Below are 23,806 nucleotides of genomic sequence, written 5' to 3' on the forward strand. Positions count from 1 at the left end.
ATACGTGAACTTTGTGTGAATTATTGAAAATTTTCTAAAAAATACGGGTATTAAGAATTATAAATGCGTATGTACATGTACAATACGACTATTGTACGTTTGTTTTTTCAAAACTAGTAGACATGTATAGAATACGAATGTATTATTGACAAATACATACGTACATATATATATATATATATATGTATAAAGGACTATGAGATATTAATTAAATTAAAGAAGTTGGGGAAAAAACAAAAGTAATGAAACTAATTTTATATTTGTATTAAAAAAAAAATTAACATAAACACTTCTCCCGACGAAATTTCGTCGGCATAGGTCTATGCCGGCAAATATCCGTCGGATTAGGTTTATCCCGACAAAAAAACCTCTGCCGACGAAATTTCGTCGGGAGAGGTCTTTTTAAAAAATATATATATAAACTTAGGATGTTTAGGTTAATTAATTTTTTAAAATTTTATTTTTAGTAAGTGAATAATATATTTGACTGATTTGATTAGTTGAATTAGTAATTATACTTGAATTATTATTTATTTAGTCAATAATTAGTATTAAATATGTTAATTAACGTCATGAATTATATTACTTAATAAATAGTAATTCGATTTTTCTTTTTCTTTTTTTCCTTCACTGTTCACTAAGTAAATAATAACTAAAACATAATTACTAATCAAAGTAATTAAAAAAGAGAAATACGTATTATGCTACTTAAAGGGTTTGTAAAATAGTATAGCCGTGCGGCTATACTGTTTTAAAAAAAAAATTACAAAACTGAGTATAGCCGTGCGGCTGTACTATTTCCACATGTAAAAAAAGAGGAGCCCAGTCATTAGGCGCCACGTGTCAAGACAACTCTACTTTAAAAAAAAAAAATTAAACGCACAGAGTATAGCCGCGCGGCTGTACTCATTTTTTAATATTTTTTTTTAAAAAAAAGGACCCTCCAGCAATTTGACGCCACGTGTCACTATGCTATTTTTGAAGAGAAAAAATCGAAGTATAGCCGCACGGCTATACTATTCTAGAAGGTCTATCTATACTATTTAATACATAAATTAAAAAAAGAAAAGAGGACCCTCCAAGTTTCATTAGTTTGTACTTTATTGATATTAATTTGCTAGTTTCAACATATCCAAAGTAGATACTAATAAGCCACTGTATAATGTTTTAGTATAACTTTTATAACATATATTATTGGTATTCAATAATATACGAGAATTATTTGTATAATACGTGAACTTTGTGTGAATTATTGAAAATTTTCTAAAAAATACGGGTATTAAGAATTATAAATGCGTATGTACATGTACAATACGACTATTGTACGTTTGTTTTTTCAAAACTAGTAGACATGTATAGAATACGAATGTATTATTGACAAATACATACGTACATATATATATATATATATATGTATAAAGGACTATGAGATATTAATTAAATTAAAGAAGTTGGGGAAAAAACAAAAGTAATGAAACTAATTTTATATTTGTATTAAAAAAAAAATTAACATAAACACTTCTCCCGACGAAATTTCGTCGGCATAGGTCTATGCCGGCAAATATCCGTCGGATTAGGTTTATCCCGACAAAAAAACCTCTGCCGACGAAATTTCGTCGGGAGAGGTCTTTTTAAAAAATATATATATAAACTTAGGATGTTTAGGTTAATTAATTTTTTAAAATTTTATTTTTAGTAAGTGAATAATATATTTGACTGATTTGATTAGTTGAATTAGTAATTATACTTGAATTATTATTTATTTAGTCAATAATTAGTATTAAATATGTTAATTAACGTCATGAATTATATTACTTAATAAATAGTAATTCGATTTTTCTTTTTCTTTTTTTCCTTCACTGTTCACTAAGTAAATAATAACTAAAACATAATTACTAATCAAAGTAATTAAAAAAGAGAAATACGTATTATGCTACTTAAAGGGTTTGTAAAATAGTATAGCCGTGCGGCTATACTGTTTTAAAAAAAAAATTACAAAACTGAGTATAGCCGTGCGGCTGTACTATTTCCACATGTAAAAAAAGAGGAGCCCAGTCATTAGGCGCCACGTGTCAAGACAACTCTACTTTAAAAAAAAAAAATTAAACGCACAGAGTATAGCCGCGCGGCTGTACTCATTTTTTAATATTTTTTTTTAAAAAAAAGGACCCTCCAGCAATTTGACGCCACGTGTCACTATGCTATTTTTGAAGAGAAAAAATCGAAGTATAGCCGCACGGCTATACTATTCTAGAAGGTCTATCTATACTATTTAATACATAAATTAAAAAAAGAAAAGAGGACCCTCCAAGTTTCATTAGTTTGTACTTTATTGATATTAATTTGCTAGTTTCAACATATCCAAAGTAGATACTAATAAGCCACTGTATAATGTTTTAGTATAACTTTTATAACATATATTATTGGTATTCAATAATATACGAGAATTATTTGTATAATACGTGAACTTTGTGTGAATTATTGAAAATTTTCTAAAAAATACGGGTATTAAGAATTATAAATGCGTATGTACATGTACAATACGACTATTGTACGTTTGTTTTTTCAAAACTAGTAGACATGTATAGAATACGAATGTATTATTGACAAATACATACGTACATATATATATATATATATGTATAAAGGACTATGAGATATTAATTAAATTAAAGAAGTTGGGGAAAAAACAAAAGTAATGAAACTAATTTTATATTTGTATTAAAAAAAAAATTAACATAAACACTTCTCCCGACGAAATTTCGTCGGCATAGGTCTATGCCGGCAAATATCCGTCGGATTAGGTTTATCCCGACAAAAAAACCTCTGCCGACGAAATTTCGTCGGGAGAGGTCTTTTTAAAAAATATATATATAAACTTAGGATGTTTAGATTAATTAATTTTTTAAAATTTTATTTTTAGTAAGTGAATAATATATTTGACTGATTTGATTAGTTGAATTAGTAATTATACTTGAATTATTATTTATTTAGTCAATAATTAGTATTAAATATGTTAATTAACGTCATGAATTATATTACTTAATAAATAGTAATTCGATTTTTCTTTTTCTTTTTTTCCTTCACTGTTCACTAAGTAAATAATAACTAAAACATAATTACTAATCAAAGTAATTAAAAAAGAGAAATACGTATTATGCTACTTAAAGGGTTTGTAAAATAGTATAGCCGTGCGGCTATACTGTTTTAAAAAAAAAATTACAAAACTGAGTATAGCCGTGCGGCTGTACTATTTCCACATGTAAAAAAAGAGGAGCCCAGTCATTAGTCGCCACGTGTCAAGACAACTCTACTTTAAAAAAAAAAAAATTAAACGCACAGAGTATAGCCGCGCGGCTGTACTCATTTTTTAATATTTTTTTTTAAAAAAAGAGGACCCTCCAGCAATTTGACGCCACGTGTCACTATGCTATTTTTGAAGAGAAAAAATCGAAGTATAGCCGCACGGCTATACTATTCTAGAAGGTCTATCTATACTATTTAATACATAAATTAAAAAAAGAAAAGAGGACCCTCCAAGTTTCATTAGTTTGTACTTTATTGATATTAATTTGCTAGTTTCAACATATCCAAAGTAGATACTAATAAGCCACTGTATAATGTTTTAGTATAACTTTTATAACATATATTATTGGTATTCAATAATATACGAGAATTATTTGTATAATACGTGAACTTTGTGTGAATTATTGAAAATTTTCTAAAAAATACGGGTATTAAGCATTATAAATGCGTATGTACATGTACAATACGACTATTGTACGTTTGTTTTTTCAAAACTAGTAGACATGTATAGAATACGAATGTATTATTGAAAAATACATACGTACATATATATATATATATATATATATATATATATATATATGTATAAAGGACTATGAGATATTAATTAAATTAAAGAAGTTGGGGAAAAAACAAAAGTAATGAAACTAATTTTGTATTTGTATTAAAAAAAAAATTAACATAAACACTTCTCCCGACGAAATTTCGTCGGCATAGGTCTATGCCGGCAAATATCCGTCGGATTAGGTTTATCCCGACAAAAAAACCTCTGCCGACGAAATTTCGTCGGGAGAGGTCTTTTTAAAAAATATATATATAAACTTAGGATGTTTAGGTTAATTAATTTTTTAAAATTTTATTTTTAGTAAGTGAATAATATATTTGACTGATTTGATTAGTTGAATTAGTAATTATACTTGAATTATTATTTATTTAGTCAATAATTTGTATTAAATATGTTAATTAACGTCATGAATTATATTACTTAATAAATAGTAATTCGATTTTTGTTTTTCTTTTTTTCCTTCACTGTTCACTAAGTAAATAATAACTAAAACATAATTACTAATCAAAGTAATTAAAAAATAGAAATTCATATTATGCTACTTAAAGGGTTTGTAAAATAGTATAGCCGATATATATAAAATAATTAATTACTATTTATTAAGTAATTTATGAAAAGAGTAAAACATTTAAATATTCACTAAAGAAATAATAATTACCAATTAAAGTAATTTAAAAAGGCTAGGATATTACTTAATTACATATATTAAACTAAAGAAGTTGGTCAAAAAATAAAAGTAATAAAAAATTAAAATTAAGTTTTTGAGAAAAAAGGGAAAAAAAAAGTCTAGAAAACCTCTCCCGACGAAATTTCGTCGGCAGAGGTCTATCGCGACGAAATAGAGAAATGTGGAGTAGTAGGAGAAGTCGCGACCTCCAAATGCATCCATGCTCGACCTAATCGCTTCAAGGGGGAGCATTCCAATTCTTTCTCTTTTCTTGTTTTGTTATTGTTATTATTATTTTTTTTTTATTTTTTTTTTTATTATTTTAAAAAAAAACAATTTTTTTTTTAAAAAAAAAAAGATTTTTCATATGAGCTGACTTTTGGTAACTCCATTGAGCGTCTTCGTCAATACAGTGTCTAGGAGTTCTTTAGGCGACCTTCGGTGTTTAAGAAGTTTGGGTTTTAAGCGGGACCATTGTGACCCCTCCAACCTTCCCGGATCCCCTGGCTGTGTTTTATGAGGCCCTTAACTGATCATCCGTGAGTTGCTTGTATATTTGTGTTTTTAAAATAAGTTTTTTTTTTTTTTTGTTACTGAGTGTAAAAAAAACAAAAAAAAAAACATTTATAAAAATATATATATAATTTTTGCTTATTTATTTGTGTGGTTATTTTTTGTATTTTTTTTTTTCATGAGTGATTATTTTTTCGTGTTTGTATAGATTTTAGTTTTCTTTTTGTGTGTTTTGATTCATTTTGGTCTTTATTTATTTTTGCTTGGATTTTTTTTATTATTTTTGTCTTTTATTCTGCAATGGATAAATACTAAGGGATTGGCACGCATATTTTCCAAGTATTATCTTTCTATATCATTTACCCTCTTATTTCATACATTTGCTATGCTTTTATTTTGAAACATTAAGGACAATGTTTGATTTAGGTTCAGGGGTAAGGTTTAGAAGTTTTGTTTTGTTATTTATTTATTTATTTATTTTTAAAGTAATTCCGAATTTCTTGTCTCTCTCTGCTTTTATTACTGTAATTCTTTCTTTCTCTTACTTGTTTATGTATTTAATTTGTTGTTAAGTTTGGGAAGTAGATTGCTTCATGATTGCACACACAGAAATTTGGCTCAAAAACTTATTCATTTCATAAACATGTGATTACATACACAAATGTGAAAATGCATACATAAATTTCTCAGTCACATGTTTGTTTCCAGATTCTGAGCCACATGAGGCATCATGCTAATTGCCTCTACTTGCTCTTACTTGTAGAACCTGCAAAAGTTCGACATGATCATTATTTCTCTTCTGCAGTGCTTCTACATTCTGGTTGGCACAGTAGAGCCGTTTCTGCAAATCCGCCACCAGAGCTTTCAAGGAGGCCACCTCCTCACTCAGTGCTGAACACTCCCGCGTTCTCGCCAGTAGGCGCAAGCCCAGATTTGTGGCCGAGACCGCTTGGAGCGCGGTAAAAGTGTGGGACTCATCCACTGCCACATTGTCAGACCTGTGTGCTATATGCCAATGATCTGCCAGTGTGAGCTTGCTGCCAATCATGCCTCCTAGCAGCACTGCTCTGTTCGGCCTTGCCTCAGCAAAGTTCGGTATTGCCTCAGCAAAGTTTGAGGCCGTGCCGTGATGATATGTAGAGTTTGGGAAGACAGGGTTTGGAGGAGCCCTTATCTGCGCATTCGGAGGTGCAAGGGACAATTCAAGGTTGAGATCATCAAGGTGAGCGCATGAGATTGCCATTGCTTTGTTTCTGAATTATTTGATGGTTTTTCTTGAGTTTGCAGGAAGAAATGAAGGGTACTCCAACACTTAACCAATGCACGGTTTAAATAGACATCTACTGATGAGGGAGCCGACATCCACTTCGGATCTCCAGATTGTTATCCAGCCGTTGCCCTTTTTTTTTCTCGGATCCCTACGCTTCACGAGGATTTTGCGGTCGCATGCATTTAGAAGGGAGCATTTCTACTTTCACTTTACTTTTCTTTTTACCTCCGTGTTTTCTGGTGTTTTATGTTTTTGCCCGTTACTTTCATTTTTTGGTGCTTTGTGTTTTGCTTTGTTTTATTTTAAGTTTGGGAAGTGTGTTTTCCCTTTCGGCTGTCATCTTTGTTTTATTTTAAGTTTGGGAAGTGTGCTTACTCTTTCTTTTGCAACTTAATTTCTTTTATTTCCGGAAGAAAAAAAAAAGAGTGAAACAAAATGAAAATGAAAAATACAAGGGAAGGGCGAAACAAACAGGCACACCAATAATACATTAGAAATTATTTTTTCACAGTGCTCGGTGTCTCGTCCATAGGAGCTTTGAGTTTGGCCCTCTGGATGTCCTCTCCAGGGTCTTCACGCGCAGCCTCTTGGGGCTCATCACTTGAGCTCCCAAAGATCGCAATCTTCGCTTCAGCAAAACTTCTCTCGCGATCTGATTGCTGCGTTTCCCTGGTCGGTCTAGGTCCTCCAGCTGCTTTCGCATGTCTGATCGGTTCATAATTGTATATCATTTTGTACCATTCTAGCTTATGATTTGGTTATGTTTTTGAGTTAAACTTGTGCTTTTAATCCTTTTTGTGTTTATCTTTCAGCTTTAGGTAACAATGATGGCTTTGGATAGGAAATGATGCAATCCATGCATGTTAAAGCCTGATTTGGATAAAGGGAAGAAGTGCTTAAAGACAAACTCATTTTGGCTACAGCCCCCTGCCAGTCCAGTTCCGTAGGTCATATTGCAAGCTTTGTTTCAGCAACCTACACAACTCGGATGAGGCCGCATTCTTCATGAAAGCTGTTCCAATGGGTGTATACTATAACATATCCAAACTTCAGCCCCATTGGATAAATATGGAGTCTGTTACCTAGCAAACACAGAACCATGCTCAGGATGGATTTTGTCAGCGAGCAAAAACGAGTTAGCAATTTGTTTTGGCCTTAACTTCTTCATCCGAGCTTGGATTGGGCCAATACTTATGTGGTTGGATCAGACACATTCTGAACTTCAATTTGGAGTGCTTAAAGTTGTCATTTGCTTAAGAGAAGCCCAATTTGTAAGCCCTTGAAGTTGCTGGTCATGCTGAACTCAGGATGAGCTATTGTTTCTGGTTGGAAGCTTGGTCATGGTGACATGAAGATGAGCTAGGGCTGCTGGTGGGATTTATTGGTGAAGTGCATCAACCAATTCTGATTTTCTAATACAAGTGCATCAACCAATTCAAGATTTTATAATACAAGTGTTGTATGCATTAGCCATATTGAATTCAGATTTTCACTTCCCTTAGGCCTATAAATAGGGATGTTCTCTAAGCTTGTAAACACACCCCAATGGGGGGAGCTCTCAAACACTTCTCTAGAGCTCCCTTCCCTTCTCTCCCTCAAATTCTCTTAATTTTGCTTTCTAGTTCTCAATTCTAGCTTTCCTTTTGCTTCTTAGTTGTAATTTATTTTTCTTTGTTATGTAAATTCTTTTCTTAAGTTTTCAAGTTGAATTAGTTTCCAAGTTTCAATTATGGTTTTTGTTCTTATTCATTATGCTTATAAGTTAATATGCTAGTTTGAATGATTGATCACCATTTAGGCTTGCATGTTAGCTATCTTGGTTTGAATTAAGAGTATACACCATGCTTTAATTCGAATTGAACTATGAATAGGAAGAGTATGTATGGACATTCGACAACAGGGATTAGATACATGCTTGGTTGTTTAAATTGTTCTTCTATGCTTAATGGGTTCCTAATGCTTAATTTTAGGTTAGACAACAAATGATCAAATTAGGGAATTAGGAACACAAGGTTATGACCACACACCATGGCTTAATCATACTTTAGCTAGAATCAATCCATTAATCTAAATTGAACTTGGGAACTTATTTGCTTGAGTTACTTATTTCTTTCTTCCTTGTTTTATGTTCTTTGTTTTTGTTTCTATTTTGTGTAGGGAAACTAAATTGGATCATTCAATCACCAATCCCTGTGGAATCGACCTCGCACTTACATACGCTATACTACCAACGGTTCGTGCACTTGCGAGTATCACAAGTTGAGGATGCAGCTTAATCCATTTTGGTGGAGCTAAATCTACACAACAATGTCTCGAGAGTACAACTCTACCATCTTTGATAGGTTTTTATTCTCGTCCCGCAATACTTCTAGCTGGTGTCGATTCACCTCCACTATCCTTGACCTCTCCCTTTTCAAGCTTTTTATAACACTCTGACAATCTTCAACTATACTTCGCTCCGCTGCCAACTGACCTTTCAGCACCTCTACCTCATGGGACTTCGCAAGTAGGCGATGACCCAAGCTTGCGACACATGTTGTACTCTGCACGCTCAGTGCCAGGGCGTCGCTCACGGCCCGATTATCATCCCTTGTGCCCAGCACACGTATATCTTTAGGAGTCACTAGATTTCTCGCAACTCCAATGGCAACATCGTTGTCCAGGAGTATTGAGTCATTCACTGTTACAGGCCCCCGTGCGGAGGCAAAATAGGGCACCCATACTGGTGCCACTGCTTGGCCCCAAGTCTGAGTTGGTGGAGCTAAGTTAAGATCCAACGAAAATGGATAGGAAGAGGCCATTTTGATTTTTCACTCTCTTTTCTTCTTTCTTTTCTCTTTTGTGTGTTTAGGAGTTTGTGTTTTTCAATTTTTCTCTGCCTTTTATAGACTTAATTTTTTCTAAACCCTAGCCGCTGCGCTTCTGGGTTTCGCACGCCCCTACAGCTTATCTCCTTCTGCCGCACCCGTCCCCCAACCCTCTTAAATGTATTTCTGCCTTTCAGCGCTTTCAAGAAATAAAAAGTCGCCGCGCCTTCCTACGAAGCCAATAATTCTGGCTTGGGGGATGTAAAAGCGGCCTCTGCACGCTGACACGTCCCTCACCTCTTTTGGCCCGTGACCTATCAGTAAACGAGACATCCGGCCCCTCTTCTCTCTTTTCAGAAATCTCGTTCCTTGCGCTTCTGACAACGCTTCTTTGTTTTCTTTAATTTTTAATAATAATAAAAATAATAATTAATACTAATAATAATAAAAGAAGTGTTTGGGCTTTCGTTTGGGTTGGGTTTTCAATTGATTTGAACGTTCTCATGGGCTGGATTTCTGCGTGCGTAGAACTGTTGTTAGGGCTTACTGTTGTATTTGGTTTGGTTTTGTTCCGTTTGATTTTGTTTTGTTTTTGCAACTAAATTGTAGTTTTAATTCTTGTTTGTTCTTTTATTTAATTACTTTAAATCCCTTTCATTTCTTGTTATAACTTTGCTGATGCCTAAATTTTTCAACATTGAGGACAATGTTTATTTCTAAGTTTGGGAAGGGATAGCAAGTCTTATTTTCGTTTCACTTAATTTCTTGCTTTCTTTTAGTTTGTTTTCTTTTCAGTTTTGAGTCATTTTGTTTTCAAGTCACTTTCCGGACACATAAGATGAGATTGTGATGAATGTTTACATGACTTGATTGAAAATGTCTATATAAAAATAATAATAAAAAATTATTCACTGAATGGCATCGTTCTAGCATGATATGTTTGAACCACTCCATGCACTTGCCATTTGTTTCATAATTCTCCAGTTAAGGGACTTGCATGATCCAAAGAATTGTATCAAGCATGAATTAGACTTGTATAACCATATAATGTGAGCTTTGAGCCTTGTGCTTCATTTCATGAGTGTTATACACATATTCTTATTTTCTTGTCATCCAAGTTGTTGTTTGATCTCATTATTCATTGACTTGGTTGAGCACTTAAAAAAACATTCATTCTTGTGCAATTTGATTACATGACATTTGAGAAATGATATTAAGGCCCTCTTTGAACTGTTTGTGCCTTTCAAACTAACCGTATGCATGCTTAAGCATGATTTTCCATTGTAACCACTTTGAGCCTACATGTAAGCCTTTTCTTTCATTTAACCAATTATTAGTCTCAGCCTTAACCTGAAAAACAAGAATTTACCTTTTTAAGGAACTCATGAGCTTTAGTTTGGATGTGTTTTTTATGCTAAGTTTGGGAAGAGATATTACTTAAATAAAAAATAATAATAATTAAATTTAAAAAAAAGAAAAAAGAAGAACTTCACTCCAAGAGTGAAAGAAAAGAGAAAACTTGTGGTTAGGTGACATTTGATTCAGATTTCGAGTCCAAGTTTCTTTATTGGCTTCAAAAAATAAATTGATGGTTGTTCAAATAGAAGAAAGGAGTGTGAATCAAAATAAATGGAGGTATAAAGCTTTGTGGTCTAGTTGATCACGTAAAATAAAAAAAATCTTAAGCGTGAGGATTCAAAGTCTTGTAATCAACTGTTATATGCTCTTACATTGTGAGTTCCTTGAACTTTGTTGTATCCATATCCTTCATTTCTCACTCACCTTTCACCCTTAGCCCCATTACAACCCATGGTAAAGACCTAAATTGATCCTAAATGTCATGTGGTTGAACTGCACACATTTTTCAAACTTTTAAGTGTTTGGCATCCTTCTTGAGATCATAGTTATGCATGTTTTTCATCCTTCTATTGTGAGTTAAGTCCCTTATGGTTTAACTCTATTCTCATATTTATAATTGAGTGATGCATTGTAGCCCTCTTCTGAGTGATTCATTTGTGAGAGGACAACTTTGGTGAGATTTGAAGTTACATTTGTGCTTGGTATGATTTTTGAAGTTTTGTAAAAACTGAAATTGGAGAATGAGTTGAATTTGGCCATCACACTACCACATTTTAAGCATATTACGTTTTGAACTTTGCCACCTTGTAAATAATGTCTAAAACTGAGCTTTCATTGTTAAAACGTTTAAGTCATGTGCATGAGTCATTTCTCTTCAGAAAATGTGCAGAAAGATTGTTTTGAGTTTTTATTTTTGAATTTGTTTTTGTTTTTGTTTTTATTTTTGTTTTTGCTGTTTTGCTTAAAGGACTAACACAATCTTTTAAGTTTTCTAATTACTTTGTTTTACAGAGTCAGTAAAACGTTTGTGGGTATCGTATCTGTTAAACCCTCAGGAGACACAACTCCTCCTACTAGGGATGCCTAGAGGTTTAAAGGCTTGTTGCATTCGCTCAATGCAATCGAGATCCCTGCGAAAGTGGCTTAGTTTTCTTTTCTACTTAGTTTTAATTTTCTTTTGCTTGAGGACTAGCAAAATATAGGTTTGGGGGTATTTGATGAGCACAAAATTAATACAAGTTTTATCCTTAAATTTATATTTGTTAGTACTTTCTTTTGTATTATGTAAATCTATTAGAGTATTTGTATTGGCTATTTCCAATCTTTGTTTTTGTATTTAATGAGTGGTTGTTTGTAGATATTAAGTGTCTTCCACCAATGGCATGAGGAGGAGGAGGAATAAGCAATGTGTTGCAAAAAGAGAGGAAGAACTCAAGTTGGATTTGATGACTTTGCCTTTTACAGCTCATGCTGTACAGTCCATTTGCAGGCCTGAAAAACGAATTCTCCCATGCTCAAATGAATAAATATCCTTCATGACACTTGTTCAATAAGATGTCGACTACTACATATCCAAAAATTGGAGCAATTGGATAAAAACTCAATCCACAGGCTGTCACACACCAAGACAGGTTCTAGAAGACAGCTTGCATATGCAGCTGGAATTAAAGGGGCTTCATGCTTCTATAAATAGGCAGCAACTCAAGAGAGTGGTGTGGAGATTAGAAATTCAGGAGAAACACACGGCAAAAGAGAGAGAGAAAGAGTGAGGAAGAGAGAGAACAATGATGGAAAGGAAAGAACCAAGAGCTAATAACTCTTTTAAACTTGTTCTTCCTTTCCTAGTTCTCATTTAATTTATGTATATTAGTTTCTTTATTTTGTTTTAAATATTAATTATGTCTATTTAAATTACCTAACTAAGGTTGGATGAAACACCATTATTAAATAAAGTTCTAGTTTTTATTTTCAATTCTCAAATATTGTGGTGTTCAATGATTATAATTTTTACTTCACATGATTAATAGATTAATCTTCTTTTCACCACTTCTATCATGTATTGTGACATATAACATGTATTTGTGGTAGTTCAGAGTTTGGATTAATCTATTAATTCATCCTTGGTTTATATTTCTAGTTTACAAATTTCTTTGATATTTTGTTATTCAAATAAACTTTTTCACATAGGATGCTTAGGAAACTTTGATCCTTTGTAGTTAAATAATTTTGTTTACATTTTATGCTTAGAATTTGTACTTATGAAGGGAAGGAAAATTTACTTATGATCTAAATTACAAGCTTAATTGATAAATCTTGAGAAAGCAGTAGATTGATTTCTAGATTGCTACTCCATGGGAATTGAAAGATAAATAACTAGGATCTTATGGAATGATGGTGTGGATTCTAATACCTTAGTTATTTTTCTTATAAATTTAAATCTTAATTTCAGTTTATTGTCATTTCCGTATTTGTTTTATGCTTTATTTAATTTTCTTTATGAACAAACAAATCACCATTTAAATCAACTAGGTTGGCAATGAAATTAACTTGGGTATAATTGGTTTTCTATCTTTACACGCAATCCCTTGGGTACGATCTCGCTCTTACACGCTTATGCTATATTCGATTCGTGCGCTTGCGAGTTTATAAATTTTAAAAGAAACCTCTTTTGAGGCACAACATGTTGTTCCCTAACCACACTAATAAAAATGGTGCCATGTCAACTGGTTCATTCCCGTGCATTTGTTGCTAACTTTGATTGATTATTATTGAACTAATTATCTCACCACTGTACCAGCGTAAGAACCACTGCGGGAATTGTTTGACCCTGAGGGAGATGACCAAGGTTGAGATTCTGGTATTAGGCTCCGGTTCAATTTTAAGTGGCGAAAACCAAGAACCGAACCTATTCAAGTCAAAACCTATTTTTTCAGTTTGGTTTACCGATTTATCGGTTTATGAAATGTCCTTAATAAATTTCGATTAATTGGATTTTTTTTGTTATTAAAAGTTTTTTAAACTTGGAATTTTCTGATAAAATAACAAAACATGAAAGTTTTTTATATGAAAAACAAAACTTTATTTTGGACCACACCCAGATTCCGGATGATGTCAAGAATCCATACCGAATAACCCATGCCAACCATCCACTGCCAATTTCATCCAAAAACTATCCACCGTCAGATCCCACCCAAACCCACCAATCCGTCACCAATCCGCTTGAACCAGCTTACCTCATCTCAACCGTCGATTCCTAAGCGTTCTCAAACCCAATCCCACGGCCGAAGCCACACTCCAAGTCAGCGATCCGCGTGAAAGCTCAATACCCAATAGAATCCAACCCTCGGCATATATAAATATACTTCCTTCCTCACTACTCAGTCATCACAAAAAATATCCCAACTCTCAAATCCATTTCGTAAAATCCCCAAATTCCCAACCTCAAACCTTTCTCTCACAACTCCAACAATGGCGCCCAAAGCTGAGAAGAAGCCGGCCGAGAAGAAGCCTGCTGAGGAGAAGAAGTCCACAGTCGCTGAGAAAGCCCCGGCGGAGAAGAAGCCCAAGGCCGGCAAGAAGCTCCCGAAGGAAGCCGGAGCCGCCGCAGGAGATAAGAAGAAGAAGAGATCGAAGAAGAGCGTAGAGACCTACAAGATCTACATCTTCAAGGTTCTGAAGCAGGTCCACCCTGATATCGGGATCTCCAGCAAGGCCATGGGCATCATGAACAGTTTCATCAACGACATCTTCGAGAAGCTCGCTCAGGAGTCTTCGAGGCTTGCGAGGTACAACAAGAAGCCGACGATTACTTCTCGGGAGATTCAAACTGCTGTGAGGCTCGTGCTTCCCGGTGAGCTCGCCAAGCACGCCGTTTCTGAAGGGACCAAGGCGGTGACCAAGTTTACAAGCTCTTGAAGGGCGTTGTTGGGCTGTGGATTGGAATGGCTGCTCTTTGATTAGGGTTAGGGTTGTAATTAGTAAATGTGTATTTTTCGTTCCTGCTCTGGTTCATATAATATTCGGTGTTCTGCCTATATGTTGTTGGATTGTGTAGGATTTTTTGATTGGGAATCCTACCGTATGGCATTTTATACAATGCGTGTGATTTTTGACCCAATTTTTTTTCTATCTAGTGCTTCAATTTTGTGAAAGATTGGGTTTTTATGTTATTCTGCTCTTAGTGCTCATGTCGTAGAATGCCATTTGTTCTTCGTTTTATAGAGATTTTGGTTCTCAGTATAATAATGGTTTTGTAGTTTAGTTTGTCGATTGTTTGAAATAACCTAAGCTTCCTATATATTCTACCATGGTCTTCGTTTTATAGATATGGTTCATCTAGTTATGTATTGTCTCCACAAATATGACTTGTTTGTTTACTTTCCACGTGTTTTCTACACAATCAACTTGGGGGTGTGCAGAGGGAGGTTGCCTTTGGTAATTTGCATAGGGAAAACAGAATTGTGTGGCCTTGGAACAACTCTGGTTTGTATACTGTGAGATCAGGTTTTAACAAGCGGGTGGTCTTTGTTTCTTCTATTGGAAGGAATAACCGTTCGTCCCATGTGATTGAGGGTTGTGTTTAGAAAGGCATCTGGAAGGCCTTGCCCACCGGGCTAAACCTTTTTCGTAGAAGGATGATCAAGTCCCCCATCTGCCCCAGTTGCAATCAATATGAGGAATCTGAGGAACATACTATTTTTATGTGCCCTTGGACCCAAGAGGTCTGGTTTGGCTCCCCCTTGAATTATTGAGTGAACCTGCAAAGCTTCACAACTATTGATCGTTGGTTCAATGGGTTAAATTGTCATGTTCTGTCAAAGGAGCAAGTTTGGGTTCTATCAGTGACTAGTTTCATTGCATGGGAAATTTGGAAAACAATGTGCAAATTCCGTTTTGAAGACTCTATGATTGATCCCAGAAGGGTGATGGAAAATGCTGTTTCTGCAGCTTCTGAATTTGAAGCTGTGAAAAATCAAGTTGCCTCCTCTAGGAATGGGATTGGTGTCATCATCCCGCCCTCTGAAATCTGGAAGTCCCCTAAAAATGGTGCAATTAAGTTCAATTTTGATGATGCCTGGAAGAACCATGACGCGGATCTGGGTGTGGTGATGAGGAATCAGAACAAGTTGTTTTGCTTTGGATACGCTAGAAAGCGCAGCTGTAACAGTGTACTGAATGCTGAAACTGAAGCTGCCATTGAAGCTCCGATGTGTGCGAGACAGAGAGGCTATTCAAGGATGGTGATGGAATCTGATTCAAAAGTTCTCATTGGCAATATAAAGGGCAACTCATGTGCTAAGGCCTGGAACATTATCCCTTGCTTGCTTAAATGCTCGATAAAATACATGTTTTTTAAAAGCAAATGTAAATATTTCAATAATACTTATGTTTTTCATACACGTCTTAAAAACTCGGTAAAATACATGTTTTTTAAGAAGCAAATATACAATACCTGTATTATATTCATACGTATGTATTTTTCATGTTTAATAAAGATATTTGCCAGTTAAAAATACAGAATTGCTTTTAGAAATTAAAGGGGACTTTTGGTGAAGTATATGTGCTAGTTAATTTGTTCATGAATAATATTAATAGTGATTAGTTAGAAATTTGAATTTCATTACACCGAAGAATCTGTCTTATTTTAAAGAAAAAAAATGGCAATAAGACTGCTTTCTTATACAAAGAATTTTCCATTTAAGAACATTTTTATCAAATGAAGAATTATTTTTAGCGATTTGGATCAGCTCCTGATTCCCAATATGATGATGATATGGTGCTGATAAATAAAATTGTCATTGCATGTAGTTTGCTAATGCTCTGAGGTCACTAACATTAAGAAACTACCCTAAACTAAGTCAACAAGCCTTTTGCTATCTCATGTTCTCTTCTATAAAGACCATTTGATGGTTCTAAGTGAAAGCTGGCCAATTTTTTGCAGCTCTGCAACAGGTTCCCAAAGAATACTCATCAATTTTTTGCAGACTCTTAAGACTTGCTATTAATTATGGAATGTTTTCGTATTTTTTCCGATTTGTATTTTACTAACTATGAAAGAATGTGAGAGGCAAAGATTAGTTTTTACTTGTTGTAACAAAAATGCAAGACGGTAATTTTGCAATCTCTTTGCCAACCAGAACAACAATTTCAAACAAATATTTATGGGTATGGTAGCAAGAGAGGTGGTAGTATTCTTCATGTAAAGTGTTGTTTAAAAAGTGAAGCAATTACCAAGAACACTCCAACTCAGCGTGCAATTCTCTATGACAAATAATGTGTGCAATAAGAAAATTTAGTTTTGTTGGTTTTCCAAGGCATTGCAAACATGTTTGAGCACCCACATTGGAACACTAGAGTTACTTCAAGGTCATTATAAGACTTACTTTTGGAAATAGAATAGTTTGTATTGGCTATGCAAGTCGCCCAACTGAGTGGCTTGACAGTATGCCATTTGGTTAAATGCCTAATTAGTTGGGTCAATGGTTAATTAATATAACTTCTCAATATAATGTATTCAAATCGTACAGCCGCACGGCTATACTACGAATTTTTTTAAAATTCAGTATAGCCGGGCGGCTATACTTTTTGACACGTGGCGCCTAATGGATAAAGGGTCTTTTTATAAAAAAAAATAGTACAGCCGCCGGCTATACTCCTTTTTAAAAAAAAATAAACATGTGTTGACACGTGGCGCCTAATCGTTGGGGTCCTCTTTTTTATATTAAAAAATAGTACAGCCGATCGGCTATACTTGGTTTTTTATTTTTTTTAAAACAGTATAGCCGAACGACGTGGGCGCCTGGGGCTGTAAAACTGTTCTGGTTTTTTTTATAGCAAATAGTATAGCCGCGCGGCTATACCCGATTTTTATCCAATTGTTTTTAAAAAAATAGTATAGCCGGGCGGCCTTACTGGTTTTTTAAAAATTGTCTTTAATAAATATATTCGTGTTCTATACACGTCTCACGGTTTTTTTAAAAAGCAAACATACAATAGTCGTATTGTGCATGTACGTATGTATTTCTAATTTTATACACGTATTTTTTACAAAAATTTTAGTAAGACACACAAAATTCACGTATTATACAAATAATTCTCACATATTATTGAATAAGAATAACATATGTGATAAAAATTATATTAAAATATCATATAGTGGAAGATTAATAACTACTTTGGATATGTTGAAACTAACAAATTAATATCTATAGCAACTAGGAGGGTCCTTTTTATTATTATTATTATTATTATTTTATTAAATAGTATAGCCGGGCGGCTATATCTTTGAAATATAATGTATTAGAACAGACGGGAGGCTATAATACATTTTTTTTTATAAATAGTATCGCCGACCGGCTATACTCCATGTTTTTAAAAAAATAAAATAGACATGTGTTGATACGTGGCACCTAATTGCTGGGGGTCTAAAAATAGTACAGCCGTGCGGCTATACTATTTTACACATGCGGCTATATTTTAAAAAAATTTGAGTATAGCCGTTCAGCTATACTATTTTTTTTATATAAAAAAAAAAAGGATCCCATCGATTAGGCGCCACGTGTCAAAAAGAGGAGTATATAAAAAAATATTAAAACACGGAGTATAGCCGTTCGGCTGTACTATTTTTCAAAAAGAGGACCCTTAGCGATTAGGTGACACGTGTCAAAAAAATCTAGCCTCGCGGATATTCTATTTTTGATATATAAAAAATCATAGTATAGCCGGTCGGTTATACTATTTAAATACATTATATTTAAAAGGTATAACCGCACGGCTATACTATTTAATTAATAAATGTTTTTAAAAAATGTAACCTTCTAGTTGCATTAGTTTGTACTTTATAGATATTAATTTGCCAGTTTCAACATATCTAATGTAGATATTAATTGGCCACTATATAATATTTTAATATAATTTTTATGACATATATTATTCTTATTCAATAATATGTTAGAATTATTTATATAATAACTGAATTTTGTGTGTCTTACTGAAAATTTTGTAAAAAATACGTGTATAAAACATTAGAAATACGTACATATATGTATAATACGACTATTGTACATTGCTTTTTATAAAACGTGAGATGTGTATAGAACACAAATATATTATTGAAAAATACATACGTACATATATATATATATATATATATATATATATATAAAAGACCATGTCTATACTATTTATTAAAGATAATTGAAAATAAACACCAGTAAAGCCGTCCGGCTATACGATTTTTAAAAAAATTAGAAAGTAATCTGGTATAGCCGGTCGGCTATACATTTTACTATAAAAAAAAACAGGAACAGCTGTACAGCGCCTAGGCGCCCATGTTTAAAATAGTATAGCCGCCCGGCTAAACAGTTTAAAAAAAATTAAAAAAACTGAGTATAAGATCCAAGTCAGCGATCCGCGTGAAATCCCAATACCCAATACAATCCAACCCTGAACATATATAAATTGACATCCCTCCTCACTACTCAGTCATAACAAAAATATCCCAACTCTCAAATCCAACTCTTAAAATCCCCAAATACCCAACCTCAAACTTTCCCCTCACAAATGGCGCCCAAAGCCGAGAAGAAGCCCGCCGAGAAAAAGCCAGCTGAGGAGAAGAAGTCCACAGTGGCTGAGAAAGCCCCGGCGGAGAAGAAGCCCAAGGCCGGCAAGAAGCTTCCGAAGGAAGCTGGAGCCGCCGCTGGAGATAAGAAGAAGAAGAGATCGAAGAAGAGCGTCGAGACCTACAAGATCTACATCTTCAAGGTGTTGAAGCAAGTCCACCCCGATATCGGAATCTCCAGCAAGGCCATGGGCATCATGAACAGCTTCATCAACGACATCTTCGAGAAGCTCGCTCAGGAGTCTTCGAGGCTTGCGAGGTACAACAAGAAGCCGACGATTACTTCTCGGGAGATTCAGACTGCTGTGAGGCTTGTGCTTCCCGGTGAGCTCGCCAAGCACGCCGTTTCTGAAGGGACCAAGGCGGTGACCAAGTTTACAAGCTCTTGAAGGGCCTTGTTGGCCCGTGGATCTGATTGGCTACTCTTTAGTTAGGGTTAGGGTTTTAATTAGTAACTGTGTATTTTTCTTTCTTTGCTTTATTTTGATGCTGATTTGGATCAGCTCGATCTGATTATATAGGGTTGTTTGATTGGGAAGCCTGTTTTCACCGTACGGTGTTTGATACAATGCCACACTGAAACTTGAATGTGATTTGTGACCCAATTGGTTTTGGTGACCCTATTGCTTCATTTGTGAAAGATTGGGTTTTTAGTGCTCATTTTGTACAATGACATTTGTTCTTCGTTTTATATTGATTTTGGTTCTCAGTAATGTCTTTGAAGTTTGTTATGTTCCAGTAGGGTTTATTTTGATGGCAACAAACAGAGTCAACAAACAGAGCCAGTAAAAGAAACAGCACCAGCATAAGTTCATATTATTACGACTTACATGTTGGAAATGCATTATCAATGTAAAATGTCTAAGCTCTAATGCAAAGTGAGGTTGGAGTTCAACAAAACATAAAGATCCATTCATCCATAAATCTCCTATTCTTTCTCCCTCTCCACCGTCTCTGCTCATGAAGACCCTGGGTTCTTAGTTTGGGTGAGAATTATTTTGAAGAGCCATTTAAAAATTGGCTTCAATGAAGGAACATATGAAAATGCAAAAGAAAACACTTTCTACAATAACACTCGGAACAGTTTTCTCATAACTACCCAACTTGGGGAAGAAAGATTACAACTTTTTAAGCTGGGCTGGTAAGTTTTGTTTGTTAATGAGACTTTAAAATTTTAAGTTAGGCTGGTAGTTAACAATTATTTAATATTATAACACTTAGTAATCACTTGATTTTGTATCCAGTGTGCGTGTTGAAGTCATTAAGAAGATAGCTGAATAGTCACTCATTTGAGTAGGATTGGAGAAGGCCATGGTATGAAACAGATTTCATAGTTCAACTCTTTCACCATCATATTATCCTTTCAATTAGCCACAACCATTTGCTCAATTGTTTTCTCATCCCTCTTATTTGTGGACTCTAAATGAGTTGTTTGGGGGCTTGCGGGGAGAAGAACTTATATGTAACGGGATGCCATTGTGACGGTATTCCAAGTCTAGTGGGTCCTTTACCAAAAAAATATATATAACTTTATTGATAAGAAGTTATTGGCCCTTTTATGTCTTATGATATTATTTTGGGTGACACTATTGAAGCCCTAAATGGAACATTCGTGTCATCTCTTCAAAAAAATTTATTAATTTTATGTGCTTTAATTTCTAAAATTTGTAATAAATATATTTAAAATCTATTAAAAATACATCAAAAAATCCTACGACTTCCACGTTACATTCGTCTATGAACCTCTAAAATCTAAACTTCCTATGAAGAATTAAAAACAGAGAAAAGGAAGGTTGGAATTGTATTTCTCATTCATACTTGTACAATGAAAATAACACTGCTTATATACAATTGAAAAGAATAATTTGGAATAGAATTGGTTACAAAGAACACGGAGATGATGACAAGTGTAAGATGGATATATGACTAGTCGGTTGCAGTTTCTTCTGTTCTATAATATTTCTAAGTTGGAGATTGTATGCATTGGATTCCATTGCTTTGTATTTACTCTTGATTGCACCTGTTATTGTATACTCTGTTGATCATCCCCCACAATGGAAATGGCCTTGGCGATGACCAAATCCCGAATGAAGTGATAGTCAACTTCGATGTGTTTCTTTCCAATTGGGGACTACACTAACTTGAGTAACTGTTCTCAAATCATTTGGGGACTACAACTCTTCCTCCAATTGTTTAAAGGGAATTATTTATGTCTAGCAACTATAATTAATTATTGCCATCGCATAAAAGAAACTACAATTATTGTTGATTTAAGTTTAATTTCCTCCAAAATCTCACATACTAAATACACGGTAACGTTATTCATTGTACACCTATTCTCATTTTTTTTCAAAGGCATAACTAACACCTCCATATTTTTTTTATAGCAAGAACCAAGACAATTTATGTGAAATATGCATACAAAACTTCCTCAACATGTAATAACAATTTTGAGTGTAAAAATGGCGTGAAGATTTTTTTCTTCTTTGGTCAAAGGATAAACTCATAAGGCCGAAAAGGCCAGAAGATGGAAGGAGCAGCCCAATAAACAACAGCAAGTCCAGTCCAACCGAAACGCAGACTAGAAAGCTAGCCCAAGCATACGGGTTAAATATAGTCATCATTTCATTGTTAATTAATTAGAATCGAGCTGTTATATAAGTTTTGCATTTGTACCATATGGAATTGTAATTATTTAATTAAATAATTCAGTATAAGTCCAATTCTTATGATAGAATTTGGGTGCAATCCACACACGTATTATTAGTAATCCAAGTCCTCTGACTTTAATGCCACATAGGATTAAATTTCTTTTTCTAATTTTATGATGTAATCATATATTTTTTCGTTTTAAATTTATTTTCATGTTCCAATTATGCCCTTATGATTTAAATCGGAAAAGACTGATTTATATCATAATAATTAGCTAATTAATACAACTATTGATTCTGATTGCAATTCATAAACGAGGTCTTTCGATATAAGTCCATTTTCGAGTTTGCAATCCATAGATACAAAAAATAAATAAATAAATAAATTTCCTATAATCTATCTTCTTCATTTTGTTCATCTTCTTCTTTCTTCTTCCTTCTTTTTCTTCTTACAATCCTATGGTGGAGGTATAATTATCTACTGACTAGGAATATACATGAATGCTAATTAGGTATGGATAGGTAAATTACCTATGGAGGAGGTATACATATTAATGCTATCTATCTATGGAGGAGGTATACATATGAAGGTTAATTACCTATGGAGGAGATATATGATACGAAATTTTTAATTATCTATGAAGGAGGAATATCAAACCACTCAAAGACATATATACCTCACCATAAGGTATTCACTGGTTGAAAGCGTTTGATAAATTGAGATTAATTGTAGAAATGTGATATTAATTTATTGATTACAGTAATTAATAAAATTTAGAGGGGTAATGCATAATATGGAAATAAATCTAGTTTGGTTATAAAAAAAAATAAAAATAAAAATTACATAAATCTAGAGAGAAGGAACAAGATTGAAAAAAAAAATCAGAGGGGTAATGCATGCCTCTTTAATCAATAGTACTCTACCACAACCGCCTTTAACTTTGAATTTAACTAAGTTACTTCGAAGGAACTCAAACTGTGAGATGGTACAAATGGATGGCGGAGGCAATGGAACTATCGTCGTCGCACCGAATGGCAAACGGAGGAGGAGACACATGTGTTATGAAATATTTCGGAAAAAACACATGATCTCTTTCCTTTTTTTCGAGTCAATCTTTATGTTCATTCTGTTCAAGTACAATTGTGGTTTCTAAATACATGATTGACAAGGTCAAAGAAAAATGTTCATAATGAATTTAATTTCCTCCAATATCTCAATTAAATATATGCTACTGAATAATTTTGCTCTATAATCTCGCTTACACTCCTATGCTCATTTTCTATGGCAGAACTAGACCTCGGTTTTTATAGCAACCACCGAGATAGTTTTTGTGATATGCATACAAAGCTTCCTCAAGATGGATTAGTGTGCAGGGAACAAAAATGGCGTGAATCTTGCATGACAGATAGTTGTAGTTGTTTGACTGCATATCTAAAATAAAGGTAGTTCTAATTCAATCCCGATCGTGCAGCCAAACGCAGCCTAATAGAAGTTCTCTTAATTAAGTGAGTAGATGGTTTGTATGCATGCTTAAATGGTAGCAATTGAGCTCATTGAACAAATGTATATTTAACCAATATCACATTCTGACACTATTTTCGCTTAGTTTTAATTGAATTTCGCGTTTCAATATACATTTCAAGTATTAAACACTAGTCCAAAAGCAACATTGTTTTAGGCATAAACATGCTATCAACAAACAAAACATAAGGGCAAGGCGAAGCTCTCGCACACCATTTTACCACATTAGCGCCTATTTTGAGATATTTTATCGAACATTTTGCATAATATTTAGTGCGAGCAACTAAAATGAGTTGTTTTATATACACTCATAGTTACCACATCAAAAGGAGGCTCAATATGTCATGCATATGCGCTTCTTTTTTTGCTTACATCTTCATTGAAAATAAAATGATAGACAAAATGGGGACAGAAGATCTGTACTCATTAAGAAACAAAGTAAAATTTCTTTTATTATTGTGTAAATACGGAAATTGTTTTGGGCTCCTCACTAAAAATTTGGACCTCTTAAAGGAAAATTAAAAGA

General features: G+C 33.9%; 2 protein-coding genes across 2 annotated transcripts; both read left to right on the forward strand.

Annotated features, from left to right (window-relative positions):
* Positions 1–12,657: 12,657 nt before the first annotated feature.
* On the forward strand, positions 12,658–14,656 carry LOC110762063 (putative histone H2B.1). Its single transcript, XM_021964658.2, has one exon. The coding sequence runs from the start codon at positions 13,956–13,958 to the stop codon at positions 14,400–14,402; it is 447 nt and encodes a 148-aa protein (XP_021820350.1). The 5' UTR covers positions 12,658–13,955; the 3' UTR covers positions 14,403–14,656.
* Positions 14,657–18,962: 4,306 nt separating this feature from the next.
* On the forward strand, positions 18,963–19,820 carry LOC148294070 (putative histone H2B.1). The gene has a single exon (XM_088253932.1). It carries the CDS (start codon positions 19,050–19,052, stop codon positions 19,494–19,496), a length of 447 nt encoding a protein of 148 aa, XP_088110058.1. The 5' UTR covers positions 18,963–19,049; the 3' UTR covers positions 19,497–19,820.
* Positions 19,821–23,806: the final 3,986 nt, after the last annotated feature.

Source organism: Prunus avium, chromosome 6 (genome assembly GCF_965620075.1).
Source record: "Prunus avium chromosome 6, drPruAviu1.hap1.1, whole genome shotgun sequence".
Taxonomy (NCBI): domain Eukaryota; kingdom Viridiplantae; phylum Streptophyta; class Magnoliopsida; order Rosales; family Rosaceae; genus Prunus; species Prunus avium.